General features: G+C 35.4%; 1 protein-coding gene across 2 annotated transcripts in view; it reads left to right on the top strand.

The window, feature by feature from the left end:
- Positions 1 to 2,275: 2,275 nt before the first annotated feature.
- The window catches only part of UCHL3 (ubiquitin C-terminal hydrolase L3), a 34,598-nt gene continuing 11,432 nt past the window's right edge, over positions 2,276 to 25,441 (top strand). For both annotated transcript variants that reach the window (XM_020879332.2, XM_070471570.1), the window contains exons 1-4: positions 2,276 to 2,404; positions 4,850 to 5,006; positions 5,361 to 5,446; positions 7,257 to 7,304. In XM_020879332.2, coding sequence (XP_020734991.2) covers positions 2,330 to 2,404; positions 4,850 to 5,006; positions 5,361 to 5,446; positions 7,257 to 7,304 — 366 coding nt within the window. In that variant the 5' untranslated portion in view covers positions 2,276 to 2,329. The remainder of the gene's footprint in view (positions 2,405 to 4,849; positions 5,007 to 5,360; positions 5,447 to 7,256; positions 7,305 to 25,441) is intronic.

Below are 25,441 nucleotides of genomic sequence, written 5' to 3'. Positions count from 1 at the left end.
TCCTGGGCGAGTCTGACTCATAACAATGTCTGCAACAAAGGTTGCATTGATGTACTTCATATATATTAACTAAATTTAACTTCTTTTGATCAATCTTATTTGATAAACTATGAGTAGAAAGTTAAGAAGTATGATTACAGTTAAGTTTTAATCATTTTAATATATTTAATTTAATCGTTAATGTGTCCTCAGTCCAGTACTTAGCACTCACTACAACCAGCCGCCTTTGGAGCTTGGTAATATTTATACTCTTTAGCTTTGGCTGGCATGGAATAAGTCTACAACTTCAAGGTAATTTGCCAGTTTTGTCCAGATTGTTTTTTCACTAAAATGTTTAACTGTTACTTTCTGTTTACAGCACAGATGTGAAAATTTCCTGTCTTACATGTACATTTTGTTTTATAACTTTATAGCAATATGACTTGGGATTACATAAAATTAACCAATAAATTTAAATTATCTAATGAGGGTTTATGATACTTTTCCTTGACAGTGTGCCTTTTAGAGCTGTCAGTTCTGTGCAGGTAGTATTTGGTATCAGGAGTATGTGGAGCTGATAAAATAAATGTCTGGTTTCAGATTAGAAGCCAAATGTATCTCTCCTACCTCTTTAACTTGGCACAAATGAAACCAAATATATGTTAAATATTCATTATTAACACAGCTTAACAGACATATGCCCACATACAGATGACTAGATTAAAATATACAGTTTTCAACAAATTCAACAAATTTGTTGCTGGTTCCATAAATATAACTTGAGTGTCTGTGGTATGGAATTAAAAAGATGAATAAGACGAAGTTCCTTCCCTGGGCTCTGCAGTCAATTTTAGTCCTTTTTTGGTTTATAGATAGAATTGAATATTGAGGAGGGCTGAGACTAAGAATTTCAGAGGCAGTGAAGAAGGGAGAGGAAGTAGTTTGGAATACTTCATTGAACTTTATATTAAAGTCTTGAATCAAAAATAAGAATCAGATGAAGAATTGGTATTAACTAGAGGAGTCTGTTGATTTCTGTGGCCCCAGACTGTTGCCGAGCATGTTAATGAATCCGTGGATATTGAGCACATTCTGCTGAGAGAAGTTTTTAAGTTCAGTATGTTTCTTATTAAACATATCAAGGACATTATTTCTGGCCAACCATATTATCATTAAGTAGTGTTTCTTCTGCAAGCCAGGAGGTGGAGGGATGTGGACAGTGGTCATCTTTTCATCAGAAAAGTCATTTCTTGGAGAACCTGACTGAGATGAGTAAGACTGTTCATGTAATAGGGCATGGCTTCCATTGGTTTTGCAAAGTGTCATTATCTAAGTACCTGTGATTGTTCTTTAGGGAGAAATACCCAAGGCACTTTTTTATTTTTAAATCTCACATAATGTTAGACCAGTAGATACTATAATGTATTCTTGAGGTAAGGTATAATGATGCATTTTTAATAAGTTTCTTGTTTCCTCTGCTCCTTTATTTCTGTCATGTAAAATTTATTTTGTGATGGTGCACTTTTTAAAATCATCAATTTCATTCCATACAGACATATGAGTTTATTGTGAAATTGACATCATTCTCATTATTATGCTCTTTTTCTCTCTGCAGTAGATAGATTAGGGTCTGATATTTTATTTCCCTATGAATTTTCCACGACTCAAGAAACCATTCCTCTTTTGTTACAGTTGTTTCGTCAAATGTAAGCGAGACAGTGAACTTGAGTAGGTTTCATTGTGTACTGGAAGTCAGAGAGCCAGTAGGTGACTATATCAAGCACTTTCTGGTATTCACACAATTCACTTGAATTTTTTGGCTTTATATACTCTTTTGCTCATTGATAAAACTTGTGATATTGCTCTTTAAACCTCAGGGATCATTTTTTATAATTAGGATAAACTGCTGATTTACTACTAAGTCTTCATATACTAGAACTTAGATGCATTTCCTTAAAAATCAAATGTTGAGAATGAGTTTTAAGATATCAGCCAAGCCACCTTGTATATGTTTGGGGAGGTCCTGGCTGTTCAATCCCAAAGTAATGGATTGGGTGGAGGGCAGGGAAGGAGTTTTGCTTCATACGTTATAAATTTTAAATGTTTGTTAAGTGAATGAATCAATTGCTATCTCTTCTCACATAATTCATGAAGAACCTGCTTTACTTTATTCTTATTGAACATCAGTAATATTCGTACCTTCCATTCCCTTTTGTATATCAGATACATAGTATATACACATTGGTTATTTCCCTGTTATAAAAATACTTTCCCTGTTTTTTTCCTCTTTTCCCAGTTTCTCAAACAATTAGGTCTGCATCCTAACTGGCAGTTTGTTGATGTGTATGGAATGGATCCTGAACTCCTCAGCATGGTACCAAGACCAGTGTGTGCAGTGTTACTTCTCTTCCCTATTACAGAAAAGGTGACTGTTAAGTAAGAGAGTTTCTGGGAAATGCAGAGTTCTTTTTCATTGTTGAGTTCAACCTGTGCTCTTCTTTGAGCACACATAACTCTATTCTTGCGTAAAATGAGGAAATCTAGGAGTAGGGACATCTTAAAAATCTAATTTTATTAAGGAAATATATTTAGATTTTGATTTGTAGATTGACAGAGAAGCCCTGGGTAAGTCTTTTAAACTTGGATAGTTTTTTTTTAAAATATGGTTAATATGCCTTACCTGTTTTGATGTGACATTTAATCACATTTTGTTGTATATACTTTAGAAATGGATAATCTTAAATGTGTCTTAGAAAGTATATGAATACAGAACATCTATTCAAATTTTCACTATATAAAATATGTAAATTTTTTCAGCACATCATATATATGTATAAACAAATCTTTGTTTTAAGGAGGCAAATATAACTAATGACGTGGGTTACATTATTTTCAGAAAAAACTTGATTTGGGTGGAAATCTTTAAGCTTAATATACAGTTTAATCTGCAGATTTAGAATGTGTTGGGGATTCTAAATAGCTATTCTTAGATCTCGGTATCCAAATTCAGATCTCTCATTTCAGCCTTTCTTCTAGAATGATAATCATGTAAATGTTGGTATTGTGGAGCCAGAAATTTTAAGCTCATTTTAAAATGACTTCGAGACTATAGCCTTCTGATTTTTCTTTTTAAACTTCGAGATAATAGGATGAGCTCAGCATTGTAAAAAATGGAGTAAGTGCTTGGAAAGATGTGAGAGAAATGAGTAAGTATTTATACTTACTTATATAAGTAGAGAATATAGTGATCTGCCACTTTTTGGTCTCTCTTACAATTTGGTAGATCCCTCTTTCAGCTCATAAGAAGTGACATAATAAAGTCACAGAGGATATCTATGGATATTTTAGGAGCTATAAAGTGTTTTAATTTAGAAACTGATTATGTAGCTGTGAATGGCTTCAGCATACTAATAGAAAAAGAACTGTCATGGATACCTCATTATGCTTTAAATAAAGTCAGTTACAGTGTTTTAAATATGCTACGTTGTAGTGCTTACCAGCCAATGAATCACAGGTGAAGAAGCTGTAAATTCATTTCTCTCTCATATTAATAGTTTTGTTGTCTCTTGACTCTCTGTTTGCACTGTAGTCTGCCACAATTGCTTTTCCTTTTTTCCTAAACCTGCTCTGTGTCATTTTAGGATTTTTTTTCTAAACATTAAATCTTAAGAAGTTATCAAATCTCATTTTGCTTTGTCACCAAGGAGAATTGATATTAGACAACAACAATAGCAGACTAAATGGAAGGATTGTATAAACATTTCAGCACAAGACCTTACTGTATTGAACCTTTCAGATTTTATCAGTTGGACTATATGCCTGAATTAATGGTTCAGAATTTATTCAGAAAATATTATTTTAAAGTTTGATTTAGAAGCACATTCACAGAAATTATTTTTTAAGGCATAGGTGCATTTGTTGTTAAAAGCAGTTCCTTAATTATGGGTTTTTAATAGGCATCATTTATTTCTGTTATTGCAGGGGTCAGCAGACTTTTTCTGTGAAGGGTCAGCTAGTAAATATTTTCAACTTTGCAAGCCTAATAATCTTGCTATCAATATTTAACTTTGCCTTTTAGTATAAAGACAGCCATAGACAAAACAAAGCTAAAACTTTATCTATGAAATCAGGCAGTGGGCCAGATGTGGCCTGTAGCTTGTGGGCTATAGTAAGACTCCCTACTCTATTGGAATCTGAAAATTACAGGAAAACATCAAAACAATAAAATTATCTTTCTACTCTTCGTTCTCTTTACTCAGTTTTTAAAAATCCATTTTCTTCAGGTGTAATTGATTTACAACGTTTTATTCTGTCCCCCCTCATTTTTTAACCTCATAATTTTTAATGCTTTTTACAATTAAAAAAATAACTTGCTGGAGTTTCACAGCTTATAATGGTGGTAGGTTCAGGCAATCAGATGTAGAGCACACACTTTTGACCTAATTGTACCGTATTGTTTTTACTGTCAGTTGTTATAGATAATGGTTAATGTTATGAATATCATATGGTTATAAATATAGTATGAATTTTGTTAATATGATGTAACAATACAGAAATGTGAAAAATAGAAAATAAAAATTCTCCTGTAATATCTTAGCCCAGAGATAACCTCTGTTAAGTTTATATCCTTAATCACTTTTCAGTGCAAACATAATTGAGAATCATATTAATATATACTGACCTAAAACTACTCTATAATAATGGACAGATTTCTGAGTCAGAATATGTAAATCCATCTTATTCTTTTTAAAATGCGTTAAAATATGCCATGTTAATTATATCTCCACCGATGTATAGAGTTTTTCCAAATTTACATTTGAGTCCTTTTTAATGTATTATTTTTCACATGTAGACCTTTTTTATTTAATAGTATGAAGTATTCAGAACAGAAGAAGAGGAAAAAATAAAATCTCGGGGACAAGATGTTACATCGTCAGTATATTTCATGAAGCAAACAATCAGCAATGCCTGTGGGACAATTGGACTAATCCATGCTATTGCCAACAATAAAGACAAGATGCACTTTGGTATAAACAGTTTTTCATTACTGCGCTCTTCCCCCTCCTTAAGTTGTAAGTTAACTTATTGAGCAGTAGGTGGTGCTCTAGTTCTTTCTTTGAAATAGTAAATAAAGCTTTTCCTCCCTTCTTTCTTTTATAATGGGAATGTACATATTTCCTATTAGGGAAAATTTTAATCCTTCCGATTCTTCTATGTTGTTGATAAACAGAGGTTTAAGCCCTGTCATTTATCTTACATTCCTTACTTACCAATGAAAGGGCTTTAACCTGAAAAATAGTTAGCTTGCTTCTCATATTTTCGTGTCTCAGTCTCTTTGAGATACCAGGCCTTTTCAGTTTTATCATCTTTAATATTCTCAGAATCTGGATCAACCTTGAAAAAATTCCTGGAGGAGTCTGCATCAATGAGCCCTGAAGAACGAGCCAGATACCTGGAGAACTATGACGTCGGTACCTTTTTCTGCCTTGCTCTCATAATGTGGGCAAAGTTCTGTGGAATTGTAGATTCTGTTTGGGAGTTTGTCTTGAAACTACAGTTTTGAGCAATTAAGGATTTGGTCGTATCCATTAAAAAAGACCTTTTGTACTTTTCAGGTAACATTATCTGAAATAACCATAAATGTTGATAAATTGTCACTTCTTTTCTATGTGCAGAGCTGAATGAGAGGAAAAAGGCAGTTTGATTTGCAAATTTATAAAATATCTTATAGTTGACCATTCCTTACCATTCCCTTCCTATGGTAAATATATCTTTGGCAATACCCTGTGTGTCTTTCACTGGGAATTTGGAACAAGGCTGAAGACCAGTGAATGGAAAAAATAAAGGTTTAATGGTAGATGTCAGAACATTCTCTACCTATTTTATCAGTATAGTAATATTTTTTCATGTGTGAGGACACAGGCCACATAGTCTAGTTTTAAATGATTATACCATATCATAGAATTTTTTTAAGAGTGGTATTTACATTTATTATATTTGAAATCTATTTTGCTTTTGAAGGCTTTTTACTTTTTAATGACATTAAGTGGATTGTACATTCTTTGAAACTGTAAACAGTATTGTGTAAAAAATTACTTGGCTAGAACAATGTTATGCAGAGTTTAAGCCCAGTAAATCCATTGATTTGATTATGTTGTTTTAACATTCTCATATACATTGATTAAGTTATTTTCTTAAAAAAACCTGCAGATCTCATGAAACATCTTTATTTTACATAAAAGTAAACAATATAAAATTCACCAATAGTCCCACCAGTGACAGGTAGCCATCATTACTACTTTTTATAGGGAGTATATAAGTATATACACAAAATTTGATCACACTGTAATATTATTTTATAACTTGCTTTTTTCACTTATCACAAACGTATTACATACCAGTAAGTATATATTTGACATCATCATTTAATGGCTGCCTAGCTTTCCATTGTGTAGTATTTTATTTAATCAATAAATTATTGTCAGAAGTTTAATATTTTTCCCTGTTTTTTCAACATTTGAAAAAATACTGCAAGGTATATCATTGTAGCTAAATCTTTGCAAATATTAGTTATATATGATTGTGTAGAGTTATAATTAAATATATAAACTAGAAAAGAAATTGATAGATCAAACAGATTGCATGTTTTTTTAAAGCTTTGACATTATTGCCAAATTGCCAGTCGTAAAGGTTCTACTTTCACCTGTAATTTACTTCTTTGTCCGTTTCTCTTCATCTTTGCTAATAGTGGATATTACAAGAGCATTTTTTTTCAAGTTCAGGAACCTGAAATCTCTAGCGTCTGATAAATGCATGCTTTTTGCTCCATATTTCTAAAGTGCTGACTGATGCTGCATGATTAAGCATAAATAGAGCCAGAGCTGCAGAATAGCATGTGACCTGGAGAAACAGATGAGCTAAGCTTTTTCAGTCTCTATCTGTGAGATGCTTACTTTAGTCTCAGTTGAATAAAGTGTTAAATGTTAGTTCTAACAGTTAAACAACATAAATGACCCCCACTTACCACTGGCAATTGCAAATAAGCAGATACTCAGTTTCCTGAGGCTTTGGAGATTTGTGGGTTGGAAAGCAGAGCAATTCATTTGGTTACTCAGAAGTCATTCTTAAATATTTAGTGTTAAACTGTTCCAGAAATCTCCTCCAGTCTGCTGTTTCTTAACAAGGCTTTAGATGTTTAAATTTGGTATTGTTGTTTTTCATTCAAAAAGTTGAATATAATCATTTTTTTCTATTAATACTTTATATTCTTATTACAGGCCATTCGAGTTACTCATGAGACCAGTGCCCATGAAGGTCAGACTGAGGTATTTCACATTTTTCAAAACTTTTCCTGCCATGTGTGAGTTTAATCACAGTATTATTGTATGACACAGTTTGGAAAATTACTTGGATATTTTTTTTTCCTTTGAGGGAATTTGCTTATGTAAAAGTAGTCACGAAGTAGCCCAAGAATGTGTGTTGACCAACCATGAACATGATCTTTGATAATAGCCATTTCAGTCTAATCATTGAGACAGATTGCAAACTGTATGTTCTTTGCCTTGGCTAACAGATGGCCTGAGTCTTCCCCATCAGTTTCCTTTGACTTGCAGGTATTAAAAAAAAAAAAAAATACCTGCACTGTAGTAAAGGTAGATAGCTAGTATGTCTCTGCTCTTTAATATGCTGTCTAGGTTGCTCATAGCTTTTCTTCCAAGGAGCAAGCATCTTTTAATTTCATGGCTACGGTCACCATCTGCAGTGATTTTGGAGCCCCCAAAAATAAAGTCTGTCACTGTTTCCATTGTTTCCCCATCTATTTGCCATGAAGTGATGGAGCTAGATGCCATTACCTTAGTTTTCTGAATGTTGGGTTTTAAGCCAACTTGTTCGCTCTTTTTCACTTTCATCAAGAGACTCTTTTAGTTCCTCTTTGCTTTCTGCCGTAAGGTTGGTGTCATCTGCATATCTGAGGTAATTGATATTTCTCCCAACAATCTTGATTCTAGCTTGTGCTTCATCCAGCCCAGCGTTTCTCATGATATACTCTGCATACTCGGGAAATCTGTTCTGGGCAATGTGATGAACTTTACCATCTCTACTGTTAGCTAGTCATTTATTGAGCTAGGTCACCTTTCTGCTTCTCTTGCCCCTTTTTTCACAAGGGTCTCTTTTTCCTGAGGGCTTCCCTCATTCCCTCCTTCCATTTCTCCTTTTTCTTCCCTACAAACCTCATTCTCCCACTCTTGGGGGAGGTTTATCAGAAGATTTTTCAGTCAAAATGAATAAAATTTACTTAAAATCATTTAGTGTATTTATAAAAACATTTAAGTGTTAACACCAGAGAATTATAGACTTTCTTCATTGTTATCCCATGTGTGACTTGGAGCCATGCTTTTTTATTTACAAAGATAACATTTCCTCTGTGCTTTAAAAATACTTAAAAATTATTGATTTAAGAGTATTGAACATAAATATTCCTATGATCTTCAAAAAAAATTTTTTGAAGGAGAAAACAGTTTGATACCATGATATGACTTCAGTTTTTTATAGCTCTGTTAACTGTGAATGTTTATAATAACATAAATAAACATAAACCTAGGAATTTATGTCCCTATAATTATATTATACCTTCTTGGTTGCTGTCAGGTTCTGCTTTCAAAGGTGTGAACCATTCATTGCTCTTTATTTTTTTAAATTTTATTTATTTATTTTTGGCTGTGCTGGGTCTTCATGGCTATGGGGGCTTTTCTCTAGTTGCGGCAAGTGGGGGACCTGAGCCCCCAGGGAGGCCCCTGAACCATTGTCTTTTTGACTAAGTTTATGCACACACCCAAAGGGCATGTCCAAGGGGTTTCGGCACCAGGTTGGAAATAAATGGGACACTGCTTTTTGCATTGTTTTATATGATCTCGTGCTGCAGCCCATGGCATCGCAAAGACTCAGACATGACTGGGCGACTGAAGAGCAACGATGTGGTCTTGAGCATGTTCTTCATCTTTACTATGCTTTGCTCTTTTGTTTGTAAATTTGTAGTGTTAAAAATAGCAATGCAATGAAGATCAGCATGAGATTATCATAAAATATGAAAACCATTATTTGTAATAAATAATTAAATACTTTAATACATGTTTACTTTAAAAGTTGTCTTTACAGTACCTTTCTTGCTTTCTTTTTGGCCTTTATCCAAATTACGATTTTTAATACCTCCTTTTAGATGATGTTCACATCTCTTTCTCCAGACTGAAACTTCTTGCCTTCTATGGGCTTTTTTTATATGACTCTTACTATTTGCATTTTAGCTGTTTTCATACTCTTTTTCATTTTTCTAAGATGTGTATTTTTTCATATTTCAGCAGCTCTAAAGTTATGGTGTATCTTACCATTGATGTCATAATTTACTTGGTGACAGTACCTTCTTTAGTGGTACATAAGTTGTTACATCTTCAAGCCAGTGGTGCCTTATATGCTTTGAAATGTGGTGTCATATCTTCTGACTCTGGTCCTTAGACCTAGAATTGTTGTTGGATTCCTTTGAGTACACTCCAGAGTACCCAACACCATTCCTGGTGCATAGGTAAAACACATATTTATTAATTCTCCAGAATTAGCTCAAAACTATCCTTAGTGGTGTAAGAACTACCAAAAAAGGCTGAATCTTGGCCTTCTGTAGTCCTTGAGAAAACTAAACATACTATTAGCCACTATTCCTCAACAGGGCACAGTTAACATTTTGTGAAGAGTTCAGTTCTTTATTGTAGGGGTTGTTTTGTGCATTTCAAGGTGGAATATAGATTATTATATTCTAGACATTATATGTCAGTGACTTCTAGTCACTGAGAGAACAAAAACCCATACCATACATTTCCGAATTTTTGGAATTAGCTAGCCTAAAACCCCTGCACCAGGGACAGTTTTTGTGATCTTTTATTTCTGGTTTATCTACCATATGTGGACGTAAGAGTCTTTGACATCTTATTATCTGCATTGCTCTCTATATTCCAGTACACTGTTTTTTGGTCAGTTTCTACAAAGCACTTCTGTCTTTCCCATTTGTATTTGTTTGGTTGGACTGCCATAACAAAATACCGTAGACTTGAATGACCTAGCAAGCTTATTTTCTTTCTTTTTTAAAAATTAGTTAGTTTTTATTTTTAAAATTTTTGGTTGCACTGGATCTTTGTTGCTGCCCGAGGGCTTTCTCTAGTTGCAGCTAGCGGTGGCTTCTCCTGTTGTGAAGCACCGGCTCTAGGCACACGGGCTTCAGTGGCTGCAGCTCTCAGGCTTAGTTGCTCTGCGGCTTAGTGGCTCTGTGATCTTCTTGTCCCCTGCATTGGCAGGTGCATTCTTATCCACTGTACCACCAGGGAAGTCCCGGAAATTTATTTGCTCACTGTTCCATAGGCTGGAGCTCAACATCAGGGTGCCATAAAGGTTGGTTTCTGGCGGGGCCACTCTTCCTGCCTTGTGGATGGTACCTTTTCACTGTGTCCTTAAGTGGCTTTTCTTTTCTGTGCACTTGGAGAGAGAAGTCTCTAGTGTCTCTTCCTCTTTTCGTAAGGATACCAGCTCTATAAGATTAGGGCCTCATCCTTATGACCTCATTTAACCTTAATCACTCCTTAAAAGCCCTTTCTCCAAGCAAAATCATGGTGGGGATTCAGGCTTCAGCATATGAATTCCGGGAGATTACCATTCAGTCCTTAACACCACTTTTGTGCTTTGTAAGGTCCAGTCTTTGTCTGGATATACCTTCCGGTTTGCATAGTTGGCACCCTCTCTCACCTTAAAAGTCATTTTTCAGAGAGGCTTTCTTTCATTACTGTTAAGTAGGGCCATCTCAGTGAATTTTCTGTCATAAAATCCTTTTGATTTTCTTCCTGGGATTTTAAAGTCTACAATACTTCTTTGTTTGTTTGTTATTCCATATATTTACTAGAATATGATCCCATGAGGATATGGGTCATCTTTGTCATATTTACCTTGAATCTCCAGGACAATGCTTGGTGTCCTGCATTTATGCAGGCATTTATGAAAAATTGCACAGTATTAAATAAGGAGCACAGGATGTAGATAGCTTAGGCAAGATACTTTCCTCAACATAAAATGAAAATAATAGCATCTACCTTATGGAATTGCTGTGAAGATTCATGAATTAATCGTATAAAGTGCTTAGAATAGTACCTGGTATTTAATGGGCCTTCAATAAATACTAGGTAGTAATTTTATTTTACTAGGCTTTCAGAAAAACAAACATGGATGGCAGAGGATGAAGCTGAACAGTAGAGTGAAGCCAGTTTAAGGGCTTGAATTTTATAAACAACGGAGAGTCACCAAAAGTGGCATGTTTAGTGTTCAGCATATCAAGTTTAAAGTGATTTAACGCATCACCTGTGTAGAAATTGAATGTGGAGTCTAAAGCTCCAGGGAGATACCTGGTGTCTTATATTGGGTTGGCCAAAAAATTCATTCATGTTTTTCTGTAACAGTTTATGGAAGAACCTGAACAAACTTTTTGACCAACCCAATATCTTGTCTGGAAGTAGTTAGAACCGTGAGATTCTACTGAGGGAGAATAGTGTGAACCGTAGTGAACCCCTCGGGTACCTGGATGTTAAAGGAGTGGGTAGAAGAAGAGCTGATAATAGCAGTGTAATAACAATGGACATCATTGATACTGTCTTTCAGAACATTTTCATGGGAATGGAGTAGGTAGGAGCCTCATTGCACGCAGAGATTTACAGACTAATTGAGACATCAGTAAAGATGAGCCACCAAAACACAGTAGTCCTTTTAGAAGACAGGCCATAACCTGTGGCCACAGAGTAGTTGTTTCCTTGTATTTTTTTTCCCATCCCATCATAATTGTCCAGCACACTTTGGCTAATCCAGAAATTTGGACAGTAGCCCCACCTCATTTATGCTTCATTAGCTTATACTGAAAGTTACTGCTTTCATGTTTCACTTGAGATTGGGAAAGTAAAAGAACAACAGTAGAATATGAGGAGATTAAAGTGTCTTTTAAATTGTGAAGAAATATCAGCGATGCTATAATGGAAACAACTTGCAATTCAAATATAAAGCAAAGAAAATAAAAATCCGAAAGAGTGTTTTATTTGCCTTCAAACTCCAGTTTTATTTCATGGGTAAAGCAATTTCTAATGTTTGTGATTTGTCCATATTAATTTAGGAGCCAGCCCAAGTATGAGTAGACATCTCCTCATAATTTGTTTAGCTTTTCACAAAAAAACCAAAATTATTGTATTGCCCAGGAACCTCCATACAAATTTATAGTAATATTGAAAAATAATAGAAACTGGCACAGTTGCTTTATCTGTGTATTTAAATAAACTGGCCAATATGGAAAATGTGGCAAAAATGCTTTTAATATTTGTGTTTATATTTCCTTCACATCTTTTCTTAGATTTTTTTTTAAAAAAACAGTTGGGATCAAACACTTTTGTGGGATTTTTTTCTTAATATTTTATCATGAGTATTTTCTTATTTCATCAAAACCCTCTTTAATAAATAATTCCTCATGGCAGTGTACTCTCATGTGAATGAATCATAATTTACTTTCTAGTTTCCTTAACTTTTGATATTTAGATTATTTTCAATTTTTTAAGCTAAAAATATAACTTCATTGAATATCTTTGTTCTTGTATTCATTCTAGGTCCTTTGTTTAAGGTTATTTCTTGTAAATAGAATTACCTTGAATCAAAGGGATGAACGTTTTTAAAGTTTTTGTTACATAATATGAAATTACTGTCCTTCTTTCATTTGATTGACCAAGTGATTTGTTTGAGCACCTACTATGCCAAGTATGGTACTGGAAACTATATATACAGAGATAAATAAGATGCAATTTGTGTCTTCAGGATATCTTATTTCAGTGGAAATAGTCTCAAAATTAGCTGTTGTCCATGTTGAACTCTGTTTTTAAGTTTTGGCTTGTTTAATAGAGGGAAATAATATGGTTGATTGCTAAGGTCATTTGAAGATCTGTTGTTTTAAAAGTTTCTGAAATGAATTTCAACAATGAAATTAAATTGTAAATGTAATTTATTTTGGTTAGTGTTGTCTTAGAAGGTTTTTTTGACTGTTAGGTAAGCAGTGGGTAAATTCTGATTTCAGGTGTATGTATACACAATTTATCAATTTAAGATAAATTGTGTGTGTCTGTGTATGTAGTTGGCTTTTTTGGCCCAGTCAGTGCAGACTGTCTGCAATGCAGGGAGAGACTGTGTCAAGTTTTATCTTCATTAGATGTTTAAGAATTATTTGCATGACTTCATTTTACTCTGAAGTATAGTTTGTCATTATTTTGATTATGTTAGAGTTACAAAGAGTCAAGATGTTTACATTTATTTTCCTTTTTTAGGGATTTATTTTCTTTCCTTGACTTTGAAAAAAACTGAAAATATTAGGAAAAAATTGAGTTCTTATATAATGTACAATTTAAATACCTGATTGTCTTGGGAGAATCAGATGGGAACAGTAAATGAAATTCTGATAAAAAGTATCTTGCATTTTAAGCTATATTGTTTTGTCAGGAAATCTGAAATTGCATCTTTCTGATCTTTCTTTTTTCCCCCCATTTATTTCCCATATCCCTTTTTCTTTATTTCATTCAAACATGAACAACTTTACGTCATAAAATTGAGAATTGCTCTGGAACTTGTAATTTCATACTCTTTTGCTTTTTTCTTTGTTTCTGTTATCATTTTTTCAGTATATCATTCCTAAATAGAAACCAGTTTAGATTATGTGTGGAGTTGAGTGGGAGAGCTAAATTTGAAGGTGGAAGTACAAATTAAAATTAGTCATATTGGGGGGAAATATTGAAATGGTTGTTTTTTTCTGGTCTTTTGTTTTCATGCAGTGATATTGTGCCTCCATACATGTAATCAGTTCTTCTTTATCTAAAATCACTTGAAAATAGACAATGGTTAAGTAAATTAAATTTGTTATGAAAAGGGTCAGAGTGTAGTTACTACTCTGTCCTGTTTACACTTTTTTCCCCTTTCTTTTAGGTTATCAAGTATTTTGTTCAAATGAGTTAAAGTAGTCTATTTTTCTTTTTTATGCTTTCTGCATCATCTTTTTTTCTCCAGTATCAGGGCTTTGGAAATGGAGATATATTGCTATTATTACTTTAAAGTAAGTTCTTACATGGAGTAGGAAATGGCAAGCCATGCCAGTATTCTTGCCTAGAAATTTCCATAGACAGAGGAGCTTGAAGAGCTACAGTCTATGGGGTTGCAAAGAATCAGACATGATTAATCGAGCACAAGTTCTTGTATTGAACTTATATTGAACTTGGTCAGTTTACTCTTCCAGACCTGACTAGAAGTAACTCTTCTATTTAAAAACGTCTTCAACAATAAAAATAGACTTGAAGTTGTATTTGAGGATGGGGGGCTTTTCTGTTTGTTTGATTGTAAACCTCAGCTTTCCAAAGCAAATGCTTATTTTGAGATTTACTTGTTTTTGTTTGTAGTCAGTGAGAGTCTTATTTGGAGCTACTCTCAAATTGTAAAAAAAAAAAAAAAAGGAATTTCTGGGACTTAGTCTGGTCAGCTAAACTATGGTAAGTTTGAGTTGTTTAATGTAATATATATAGGTCATTATATTGATAGGGATTTCTGACATGAAGAATTGTTAATGGAAGTGAGAAAACACAGTTGTTAAACCAGTAAGAGAAACAAATCTCTAAATAATATCTAGAAATCTGTGGGTATCTTGATTTATTAGGTGAGCAAAATGAAGACATTTGCCCTTTTCCATGGAACAGGTAGTCATATTTTGTGTATTTTGATATCTAGCCCATGTTTCACTTTGACTTCTTTGCCAACTGAACATGGATACTTTGTAGGAAATTTGCATCTTTTGCAATGAATCTAGTTAATCCTGTTTTAAATTTGTACCTCAAATTTAGTGTGATTCAATATATTACACTGAAATTTTTTCAAGTCTACAGGAATTCCTTTGGAATTAATTTATAATTTTGATTCTAAACTTTTAAAGTTTTCTATATGTGTATATATTCTCATACACATATGGCCACCTTTGTAATTTTACTTATTTTCATGGCATTTGACAGCCCTAGAGAAGTTCCTTATTTTTTTTTCCTTTCCATGTGCCATTTTTTAGACTCAGTGGTGTCTTTAAAGCTGGAAAGGACATGTCCTATTCTGGAAATAAATTTAATTTCACGATTAAGTGTATATTTTATCAACAAGGCAATTAAAAGAGTGATTTAGTAGGTAGGTATTCAAGCCAAAAGATTCTCACCATGAGATACCTGGGGTTGCTGGAAACATTGGGAATCACTTTGGGATGTTACAGGATCAGTCGTGACTATTCTTATGTCATTTATGGGTAAATACAATTAAAACTGACTGCTGACATGCATATCATTTTCCAAGTATTCTCTTCAATCTCATTGCTTTTAAAAGTATTTCTGTCTTCTTATAACGATGGTTACCATTTACTAAATACATCTTATGTGGTGGGCATTATATTCAGTGCAGTGTGTATCCTATTCTAATCTTTTCAGTTCTGAAAGTTAGATACTACCCCCTTTTACAGACTGAAAGACTAAGAAATTATTAACTTGCCAAAGTCACACAGCTCATAAGTACTGCCCATGCTCTTGAGGCAACAAAATGTATTAGTGAATCAAAATTGCTAAAAGAAACAAAAACAAAGTGAAGTTTTTATAATTTTTAGTTTTCCTAAAAGCAAGGTTAGATACAGCAAATAATACCACTGTGTAATGAATTATAAATGACTGTTCGGCATTGTGCCGAATACTTTGTTCTTTGTTGCCTTTATAGCTCAATTAGCTCCTAGTCAGTAATAGAGTTTTCCTTATGTTAAACCTAAAATCTTGCCCATAAACCAACCAGTATTTTGGTAACTATGTTATGTGTATTTTGGAAAATAGTCATTAAAGTGTCTACCAACCAATGATCCCTTTATATTTAGGAAATTACATGGTTATAATGATATTTTTCTTAATAACATGTTCCCCTTTTAAATGGGAAAACATTTTGGGGAATGTTTAAATGGGAAAACATTAAACCAACAATCTACTTACTTTAACATTTTAGAATAATTTAGATTTAAGCACTTAAGATAAACTACCAGTTGATGTCTTAATAGAGAATTAACATTAGTCCCACCTTCTGCCCCCTTTGTTAAAAGGTCCATATCATTTCTTTTTAGTGCTGATTGCATTTCTGATTCTTTAGTTATTATTAAGTACTTTAAAGAGTAATCTCTTTATTTTTCATACTCACAGAGACATGTATACTAACTGAAGGAAAAGTAATTTGACTTTTTAAATCACATACTCGAAAGAAAACCTTTTTATTAAAGGCTTGAAATATTTTTTAAGTCTCCATGGCATTTCTAATTTTGTGGTTATTAAACAGTTTATAGAGTAATTGACTCATTTTTTCATATACAAAATGACATACGCATTAACTGTGAAGGGAGAGTAATCTGACCTTTTAAAACCCAGGTATTTGTTTGTTGGGTTGTTTTTTTTTTCTGAACTAGTTATAAGTTTGAACTCCTTATTGCAAAATTCAGACTTAAAAGTGAAGAAAGTAGGGCAAACCACTAGACCATTCAGGTATGACTTAAATCAAATTCCTTACTATTACACAGTGGAAGTGACAAAGAGATTTAAGGGATTAGATCTGATAGAGTGCCTGAGGAACTATGGACAGAGGTTTGTAACATTGTATAGGAGGCAGTTATCAAGACCATCTCCAAGAAAAAGGAATGCAAAAAGACAAAATGGTTGTCTGAGGAGGGATTACAAATAGTTGAGAAAAGAAGAGAAGCTAAAGGCAAAGGAGAAAAGGAAAGATATACCCGTCTGAATGCAGATTTCCAGAGAATAGCACAGAGAGATAAGAAAGCCTTCCTCAGTGATCAGTGCAAAGAAATAGAGGATAACAATAGAATGGAAAAGACTAGAGATCTCTTCAAGAAAATTAGAGATACCAAGGGAACATTTCATGCATAGATGGGCACAATAAAGGACAGAAATGATATGGACCAGAGAAGCAGAAGATGTTAAGAAGAGATGGCAAGAATACACAGAAGAACTATCCGAAAAGGCCTTCATGACCCATATAACCCCAACGGTGTGATCACTCACCTAGAACCAGACATCCTGGAATGTGAAGTCAAGTGGGCCTTAGGAAACATCACTACGAACAAAGCTAGTGGAGGTGATGGAATTCCAGTTGAGCTATTTCAAATCCTAAAAGATGATGCTGTGAAAGTGCTGAACTCAATATGCCAGCAAATTTGGAAAACTCAGCAGTGGCCACAGGACTGGAAAAGGATTGTATTTCATTCCAACCCCAAAGAAAGGCAATGCCAAAGAATGTTCAAACTACTGCACAATTGCACTCATCTCACATGCTAGCAAAATAATGCTCAAAAATTCTCCAAGCCAGGCTTCAACAGTACGTGAACTGTGAACTTCCAGGTGTTCAGGCTGGATTTAGAAGAGGCAGAGGAATGGAGATCAAATTGCCAACATCCGTTGGATCATCGAAAAAGCAAGAGAGTTCCAGAAAAACCTCTACTTCTGCTTTATTGACTACACCAAATCCTTTGACTGTGTGGATCACAACAAACTATGGAAAATTCTTTCAATTTCCATAAATGGAAATACCAGACCACCTTACCTGCCTCCTGAGAAATCTGTGTGCAGGTCAGGAAGCAACAGTTAGAACTGGACATGGAACAACAGACTGGTTCCAAATTAGGTAAGGAGTACGTCAAGGCTGTATATTGTGACCCCGCTTATTTAACTTATATGCAGAGTACCTTGTGCAAAATGTTGGGCTGGATGAAGCACAAGCTGGAATCAAGACTGCCAGGAGAAATGCCAGTAACCTCAAATAGGCAGATGACACCACCCTAATAGCAGAAAGTGAAGAGGAACTAAAGAGCCTCTTGATGAAAGTGAAAGAGGAGAGTGAAAAAGATGGCTTAAAACTCAACATTCAGAAACCTAGGATCATGGCATCCCGTCCCATCACTTCATAGCAAATAGAAGGGGAAACAATGGAAACAGTGAGAAGACTTTATTTTCTTCAGTTCCAAAATCACTGCAGATGGTGACTGCAGCCATGAAATTAAAAGATGCTTGCTCCTTAGAAGAAAAGCTATGACCAACCTAGACAGCACATTGAAAAGCAGAGACATTACTCTGCCAACCAAGGTCTGTCGTCAACCAGCTATGGATTTTCCAGTAGTCATGTATGGGTGTGAGAGTTGGACCATAAAGAAAGCTGAGTGCTGAAGAATTGATGCTTTTGAACTGTGGTGTTGGAGAAGACCCTTGAGAGTCCCTTGGACTGCAAAGCAGTCCAACCAGTCCATCCTAAAGGAAATCAGTCCTGAATATTCATTGGAAGGACTGATGCTGAAGCTGAAACTCCAATAGTTTGCCCACCTGATGTGAATAACTGACTCATTTGAAAAGACCCTGATGCTGGGAAAGATTGAAGGCAGGAGAAGAAGGGGGCCACAGAGGATAAAATAGTTGGATGGCATCACTGGCTCGATGGACATGAGTTTGAGCAGGCTTTGGCAGTTGGTGATGGACAGAGAAGCTTTGCATGCTGCAGTCCATGGGGTCGCAAAGAGTAGGACACGACTGAGCAACTGAACTGAACTCTTGAGTTTGAAAATAGAAAGATTTGAGCCATTGATTGGGACTATAGATAGAGATAGTAATAGGTTTGCCTCTATGAATAAGGTACTTGGCAGTTGACAGGTGGGTGGATTTGTGCGTAATGAAAACACTGAAATTGGAGTCGAGAGTCATAGGTTCAGCCTCTACATTTGGTCACTACTTACATGCTTTGGGCAAGTCAGCTGAGCCCTTGTGCCTCTGAAAAGTGCTAACACGGTCATGATGCTTATGGACTGTATCCAAATAGCTAACTGTAATTTTTTTTAAAACTCAGAGGGTTTAAGTCATAATCAGAATGGTTAAAAAAAAAAAACTCAAAATGAAAGTCTATACCTAATTCCTTTATGCAGAAATGGTTAAACTCAGAGTTCTTTCTGAAGAACAAAGCATTTAATTCCTAGGGTTTCTGAAAAGGCTACTCTGGGATTTTCCAAACTGTAATGAAGAGATAGATTTATATTGCATGGGCAGTGGTATGTATGAAGTCACATTATACTGTTGCAAACCCCCACAGTAAGTAGAAAGGGCATGGGTTCAGTGTTAATGTTCTGGCAGACATTGATATTATTAATAATTCTAATGAAGTACATAATTTTTAACAATTTTGGATTCCTCTACCAGAGCTGAAAAACTGAGTAAGTGAGTTCTTTATTCAGGTGCTCCAGAAAGTGAGCTCTTGATTAAAATCTTCAGAAAGACTCAAGAATAAGTTGTCAGTATCTGATCTTTTCCAATTAGTATGGAAAGGAAATTGGATATTTATTCTGAAGATTCTGCTCACAGTTTAAATTTTCATATTTGAAAGCAAAGCTGACTTAGCTGTCAGTGCAATTGCTTAAGTAACTAATACTACAGTGTAAAAGTTGGTGAATATGTCTTTAATCTTTGTAATTCTAAGAGCGAGCCTATGAAGTTTAAGATGCCGTAATAACATTCTTTATATCAAAGTCTTTTCATCTCTTAAAATAATACTTGAAAGTCCTTTCTGAATTACCATATAAACTTTTCATTGGAATTGAAAGTATTTATGATGCACACTGTTATATCTGTATTATGAGTTAAATTATCTTTATAAATTGTACAGTTGGAGAAAATGTGTATATATTGTGTTCCTATAGCTTTAGGCAGTAGAAATAAGTATGAGTAAAAATTTAAAATTATTGGTTCTAATGCCTAACATCTCAACATAGTCATTTACTTACAAAAACAATATTTAGTATGCTAGCAGTATGACAGTAGATAAAAGATTTTCCTAAGTGCATTACAAAGCAGTTATAAGTAAGACAGTCATAATATAGTAACGTTTTTGATACTGTAGAATACTTGCCAAGTAGAAATACATGCATACACTCATGAACTTTAGTATATGAAACTTATTCAGGAGGTTGTGCTTTTGAACATATCCTGTCTTTTTTTCATTCCTTTCCCTTGTATCTGGTAAACATGATGAACAAAAAGGGCTAAAATTACCCATAGATAGTCTGATCATGTTTGGGAGAAAATAGTATCTTAAGTTTTTAAACAGTTTTTCTTTAAAACACACACACACACACACACACACACACTGTTTAACACTCGCTCTTAGCTGCGACACGTGGGATACAGTTCCTTGACCAGGGATTGAATCTGGGCCCCCTTCATTGGGAGCATGGAGTCTTAGGAAGTTTCCCTTAACAGTTTTTTTTTTTTTTTTAGATAATTTTGTTTATTTATTTATTTTTGGCTGTCCTGGGTCTTTGTGGCAGCACGAGCTTTTCTCTGTTTGCAGCGAGCAGGGGCTACTCTTTAGTTGCAGTGCGCGGGCTTCTCATTGCAGTGGCTTCTCTGGTTGTGGAGTCCAAGCTTTAGGGCACACAGGCTTCAGTAGTTGCAGCCCCCAGGCTCTAGAGCACAGCTCAGTAGTTGTGGTGTACAAGTTTCGTTGCCCCAAGGCTTGGGGGATGTTCCTGGGTCAGGGATTGAATCCATATCCCCTGCTTTGGCAGGCAGATTCTTTACCATTGAGCCACCAGGGAAGCACATATCTTCGTCTTTAAATAGAAATGATAGTAATCTCTACCTTAGTGGGATCATTGTAAGAATCTATATAGAACATTTAGTATGCAGTGGTAAGCGCTCAGTGTTAGCTGTTAATATTGTTGCCTAACGACCATATGAACTAGTGTGACTATTTACTGCTGCGTGTGCTTAGTCATGCAGTCGTGTCCAACTCCCTGCAGCCTCGTGGACTGTAGCCAGCCAAGCTCCTCTGTCCATGGGATTTTCCAGGCAAGAATACTGGAGGGGGGTGGCATTTCCTGACCCAGGGATTGAACCTGTGTCTCTTGTGTCTGCTGTATTGGAGGTGGATTCTTTATGATTAGTGCCAACTGGTAAGCGGTTTAATATGTTAAAGGCTCAAGTAGAAAAGGTAGCAGTATGTACCAACAGATGGGGAATAGCAACAGAGTTGGAAACTATAAGAAAGAATCGAGTGGAAATCTAGAAATGAAAAGCATAATAGCAGAGACAAAGAATGCCTTTAATGGGTTTGCCAATAGACTCAACAAAGTAGAAGAAAAGATGTGAAGTAAATGTGAAGATAAATTGTGAAATTTCTACTTTATTGACTATGCCAAAGTGTTTTTGACTGTGTGGATCACAACAAACTGGAAAATTCTGAAAGAGATGAGAATACCAGACCACCTGACCTGCCTCTTGAGAAATCTGTATGCAGGTCAAGAAGCAACAGTTAGAACCGGACATGGAACAACAGACTGGTATCAAATAGTAAAAGGAGTACGTAAAGGCTGTATATTGTCACCCTGCTTATTTAATTTATATGCAGAGTACATCATGAGAAACGATGGGCTGGATGAAGCACAAGTTGGAATCAAGATTGCCGGGAGAAATATCAATCACCTCAGATATGCAGGTAACACCACTCTTATGGCAGAAAGTGAAGAAGAGTTAAAGAGCCTCTTGACTAAAGTGAAAGAGGAGAGTGAAAAAAGTGGCTTAAAGTTCAACATTCAGAAAACTAAGATCATGGCATCGGGTCCCATCACTTCATGGCAGATAGATGGGGAAACAGTGGAAATAGTGAGAAGACTTTATTTTGGGGGGCTCCAAAATCACTGCAGATGGTGACTGCAGCCATGAAATTAAAAGATGCTTGCTCCTTGGAAGGTAAGAAGCCAGAATTGAAAGAGACACATGTACTCCAGTATTCATTTCAGCACTGTTTATAATAGCCAAGACATGGAAGCAACCTAGATGTCCATCAGCAGACGAATGGATAAGAAAGCTGTGGTACATATACACAATGGAATATTACTCAGCCATTAAAAAGAATACATTTGAATCAGTTCTAATGAGGTGAATGAAACTGGAGCCTATTATACAGAGTGAAGTAAGCCAGAAAGAAAAACACCAATACAGTATACTAACGCATATATATGGAATTTAGAAAGATGGTAACGAAAACCCTGTGTGCGAGACAGCAAAAGAGACACAGATGTATAGAACAGTCTTTTGAATTCTGTGGGAGAGGGTGAGGGCAGGATGATATGGAAGAATGGCACTGAATCATGTAAGTTATCACATGTGAAACAAATCGCCAGTCCATGCATGAAACAGGATGCTCGGGGCTGGTGCACTGGGATGACCCAGAGGGATGGGGTGGGGAAGGAGGTGGGAGGGGGGTTCAGGATGGGGAACACATGTACACCTGTGGCAGATTCATGTCAGTGTATGGCAAAACCAATACAATATTGTAAAGTAAAAAAAATAAAAATGAGGTTAAAAAAAATTATACAAAGAATGTTTTCTAACCACAGTGGAATTAAACTAAAGATTAGTAGCAGCAAAAAGTGTCTGGGAAATTTCCAAATATTTAGAAATTAAACAGCACATTTCCAAGTAGCTCATAGATCAAAGAGGAAGTTACCAAGAAAAATAGAAAACATATTAAAAATATTACTTTAATTGAATTATAGTTGATTTATGATGCTGTGTTAGTTTCTGGTGTACATCAAAGTGGTCCAGTTACACATATTTTTTTTTCAAACTATTTTCCATTATGGTTTATTACAGAATACTGAGTAGAGTTCCCTGTGCTCTACATCAGGATCTTGCTGTTTATTTTTTTATATGTAGTGTCTGTATTTATATGTAGTATTTTATAGTTCATGTCTGCCAATTCCAAACTCCTGATTTATCCCTTCCCACTTTGGTAACCATAAATTTATTTTCTAGAAAACATTTTGAGTGAAAACAACTTAAACATAATAATTTGCAAGTTACAGCTAAAGCAGGATTTAGAGAAGAATCTATAACATTAAGTGCTTATAGTAGGAAAGAAAAGGCAGGGGTTAGAGAAAAGTCTATAGCAGTAAATGCTTATAGAAGAAAAGAAAAAATCTTCAAGTCAGTTTTTACCTTAAGGTAGCAAAAAAAAAAGAGCAACTTAAACCTAAAGCATGCAAAAGGAAGAAATAATTGAAAGTGAAAATCAGTGAAATTCATTATTCTAGAGGTCCTGTAGCCAATGCAGTAAGGCACGAAAAAGAAATAAAGGGCATATGGATCGGAAAGGAAGAAATAGAGAGATGTCTGTATTCACAGAGAGCATGAATTTTTACGTAAAAGATGGGGGAAGGGTTTGTGTGTTAATGTCACAAAAAGTCAGGGCTACTGGCGCTACCTCCTTAAAGAACACTAACAAGACGTGAGAAATTCCAGTACCTGCTCCCAGATTTGATCCTGAGGAAAACTGCTGCAGAGGACAGGAGTGGATCGACTGAAAAATGAAAATGTGGACGGAAGGCTCAGTCCAGTCCAGTCGCCGGAAGGTTAGACCAAAGTCTAATGTGACACCGAACTTAAATCCTTCCTAGCACCGCTCATATCTGTATGAAATTTTGCAGATGATAACTGCTGTTACATAAAAGTATTTCAGGGTAAAAGACCATGATATATGTAACTTACCCTCAAATGGTGCAGCAAAGAAAAAGAACTGTGTAGAGAGACAGGAAGAGAGAGTGTAGGCACAGATGGTGAAGGAAATTAGGATAAAATGTCATAGGTAGATGTAGGTGTTTCCTGTATACTCTTTTTAGTTTTATGAAAATGAAAGTGTTAGTCGTTCAGTCGTGTCCAACTCTTTGTGACCCCATGGACCGTAGCCTGCCAGGCTAATCTGTCCATGGGATTCTCCAAGAACACTGGAGTGGGTTCCTGCGCCTTCCTCCAGGGGATCTTCCCAACCCGGGGCTTGAACCTGTGTCTCCTGCACTGCAGACAGATTCTTTTCTGCCGGAGCCACCACAGTAAGAACTCAGTAAATACTAGGCATGCAGCCCATTGTGTGTGCAGCCATCCGTCTGGGCCCTCTGTGTTGCCCTCAGACTGTGTTTGTGAGAGCAAACACTTTATTATATACACCATTGTTCCCATGAAGAGCCAAGTAAAGCATTCATTTGTGTATTTCTAACTGATTGATGATTATTATGAGCAGCTAAAGTGTTCACAAACAAGTTTAAAACCCTCATCACAATGATAGCTTTCAGTTGTTGTATTGTTTACATAGATCAAAAGTGCTAAGTAGGATCATAGAATTTTCAGGGTTGAAAGAATCTTAGAAATCATTCAGGGAAAACCCCTTCATTTTCCTTAAGAGAATAAGTTGTGGTTAGTGAAACCCATTATCACTAAGCCAGGATTTATACCACTTCTCTTTTTACCTCTTACTATGGTTGTTAATGACTGTAACTTTATCATACTGCTTTAAACTTAGTTTCATGTACTGGCATCATTTATTGGAGGTGACAGTTGTCAATTTATCATTTGGATTACCGTGAATAAGTCAATTACTATTCAGCATGTACATTTCATGGGAAACTCTTGGGTCAGATTGCCTTTTGTGGTACAGTAGTGTGGTACAGTAGTAGTAGTGTGGTAGGATGACTCCCCAAAATCTAACTTTAAGAGGATTACACCTCTCGTGGAAGCTAGTCTAATAATTTAGTATTAAAATCTTTTTCTTGGCCACTTAGGTAATACACCCTGGTGATTAAGATCATTGGATTCTAGAACCAGATTTCCTGTGTTTGAATCCCAGCCCTGCTACTTCCTGGCAGTGTGACCTGGGTTATGTTACTTCACCTCTTTGTCCTGATTCCTCTTTTGTAAAATGAAAATAATTACAACAACTATCTCATGGGTTACTGGGAGCTTAAATGAATTAATTCATGTAAAGTGCTTAAAAGGATGCTTAGCACAAAAATAAACGATGTATATTTTAACTAATACTAAAGTGAAGTCGCTCAGTCGTGTCCGACTCTTTGCAACCCCATGGACTGTAGCCTACCAGGCTCCTCCGTCCATGGGATTTTTCAGGTAAGAGTACTGGAGTGGGTTTCCATTTCCTTCTCCAGGGGATCTTCCTAACCCAGGGATGGAACCTGGGTCTCCCACATTATAGGCAGATGCTTTACCTTCTGAGCCACCAGAGAAGTCCTAATCACTAAAAGATGACTAGTAAGCCATGATAGTTTCCATTTAACTTGTCGGCATGAGTAAGAGGATAATTTATGCGTGGCATCCTGTTTCTGAGGGATTTTGAAGTGGCTTTTTTTCTTATCACTTATTCCTTCTAAGAAAATCTTTTTACCAGTGCCTATCACCATGCAGTTTTCTTTTACATGTAATTCTTTGTATATGTTACATGTTTTGTGTGTGTGTTCTTTTTT

This window comes from Odocoileus virginianus, chromosome 8, assembly GCF_023699985.2.
Source record: "Odocoileus virginianus isolate 20LAN1187 ecotype Illinois chromosome 8, Ovbor_1.2, whole genome shotgun sequence".
NCBI lineage: Eukaryota > Metazoa > Chordata > Mammalia > Artiodactyla > Cervidae > Odocoileus > Odocoileus virginianus.
This window is presented reverse-complemented; position numbering and strand designations above follow the sequence as displayed.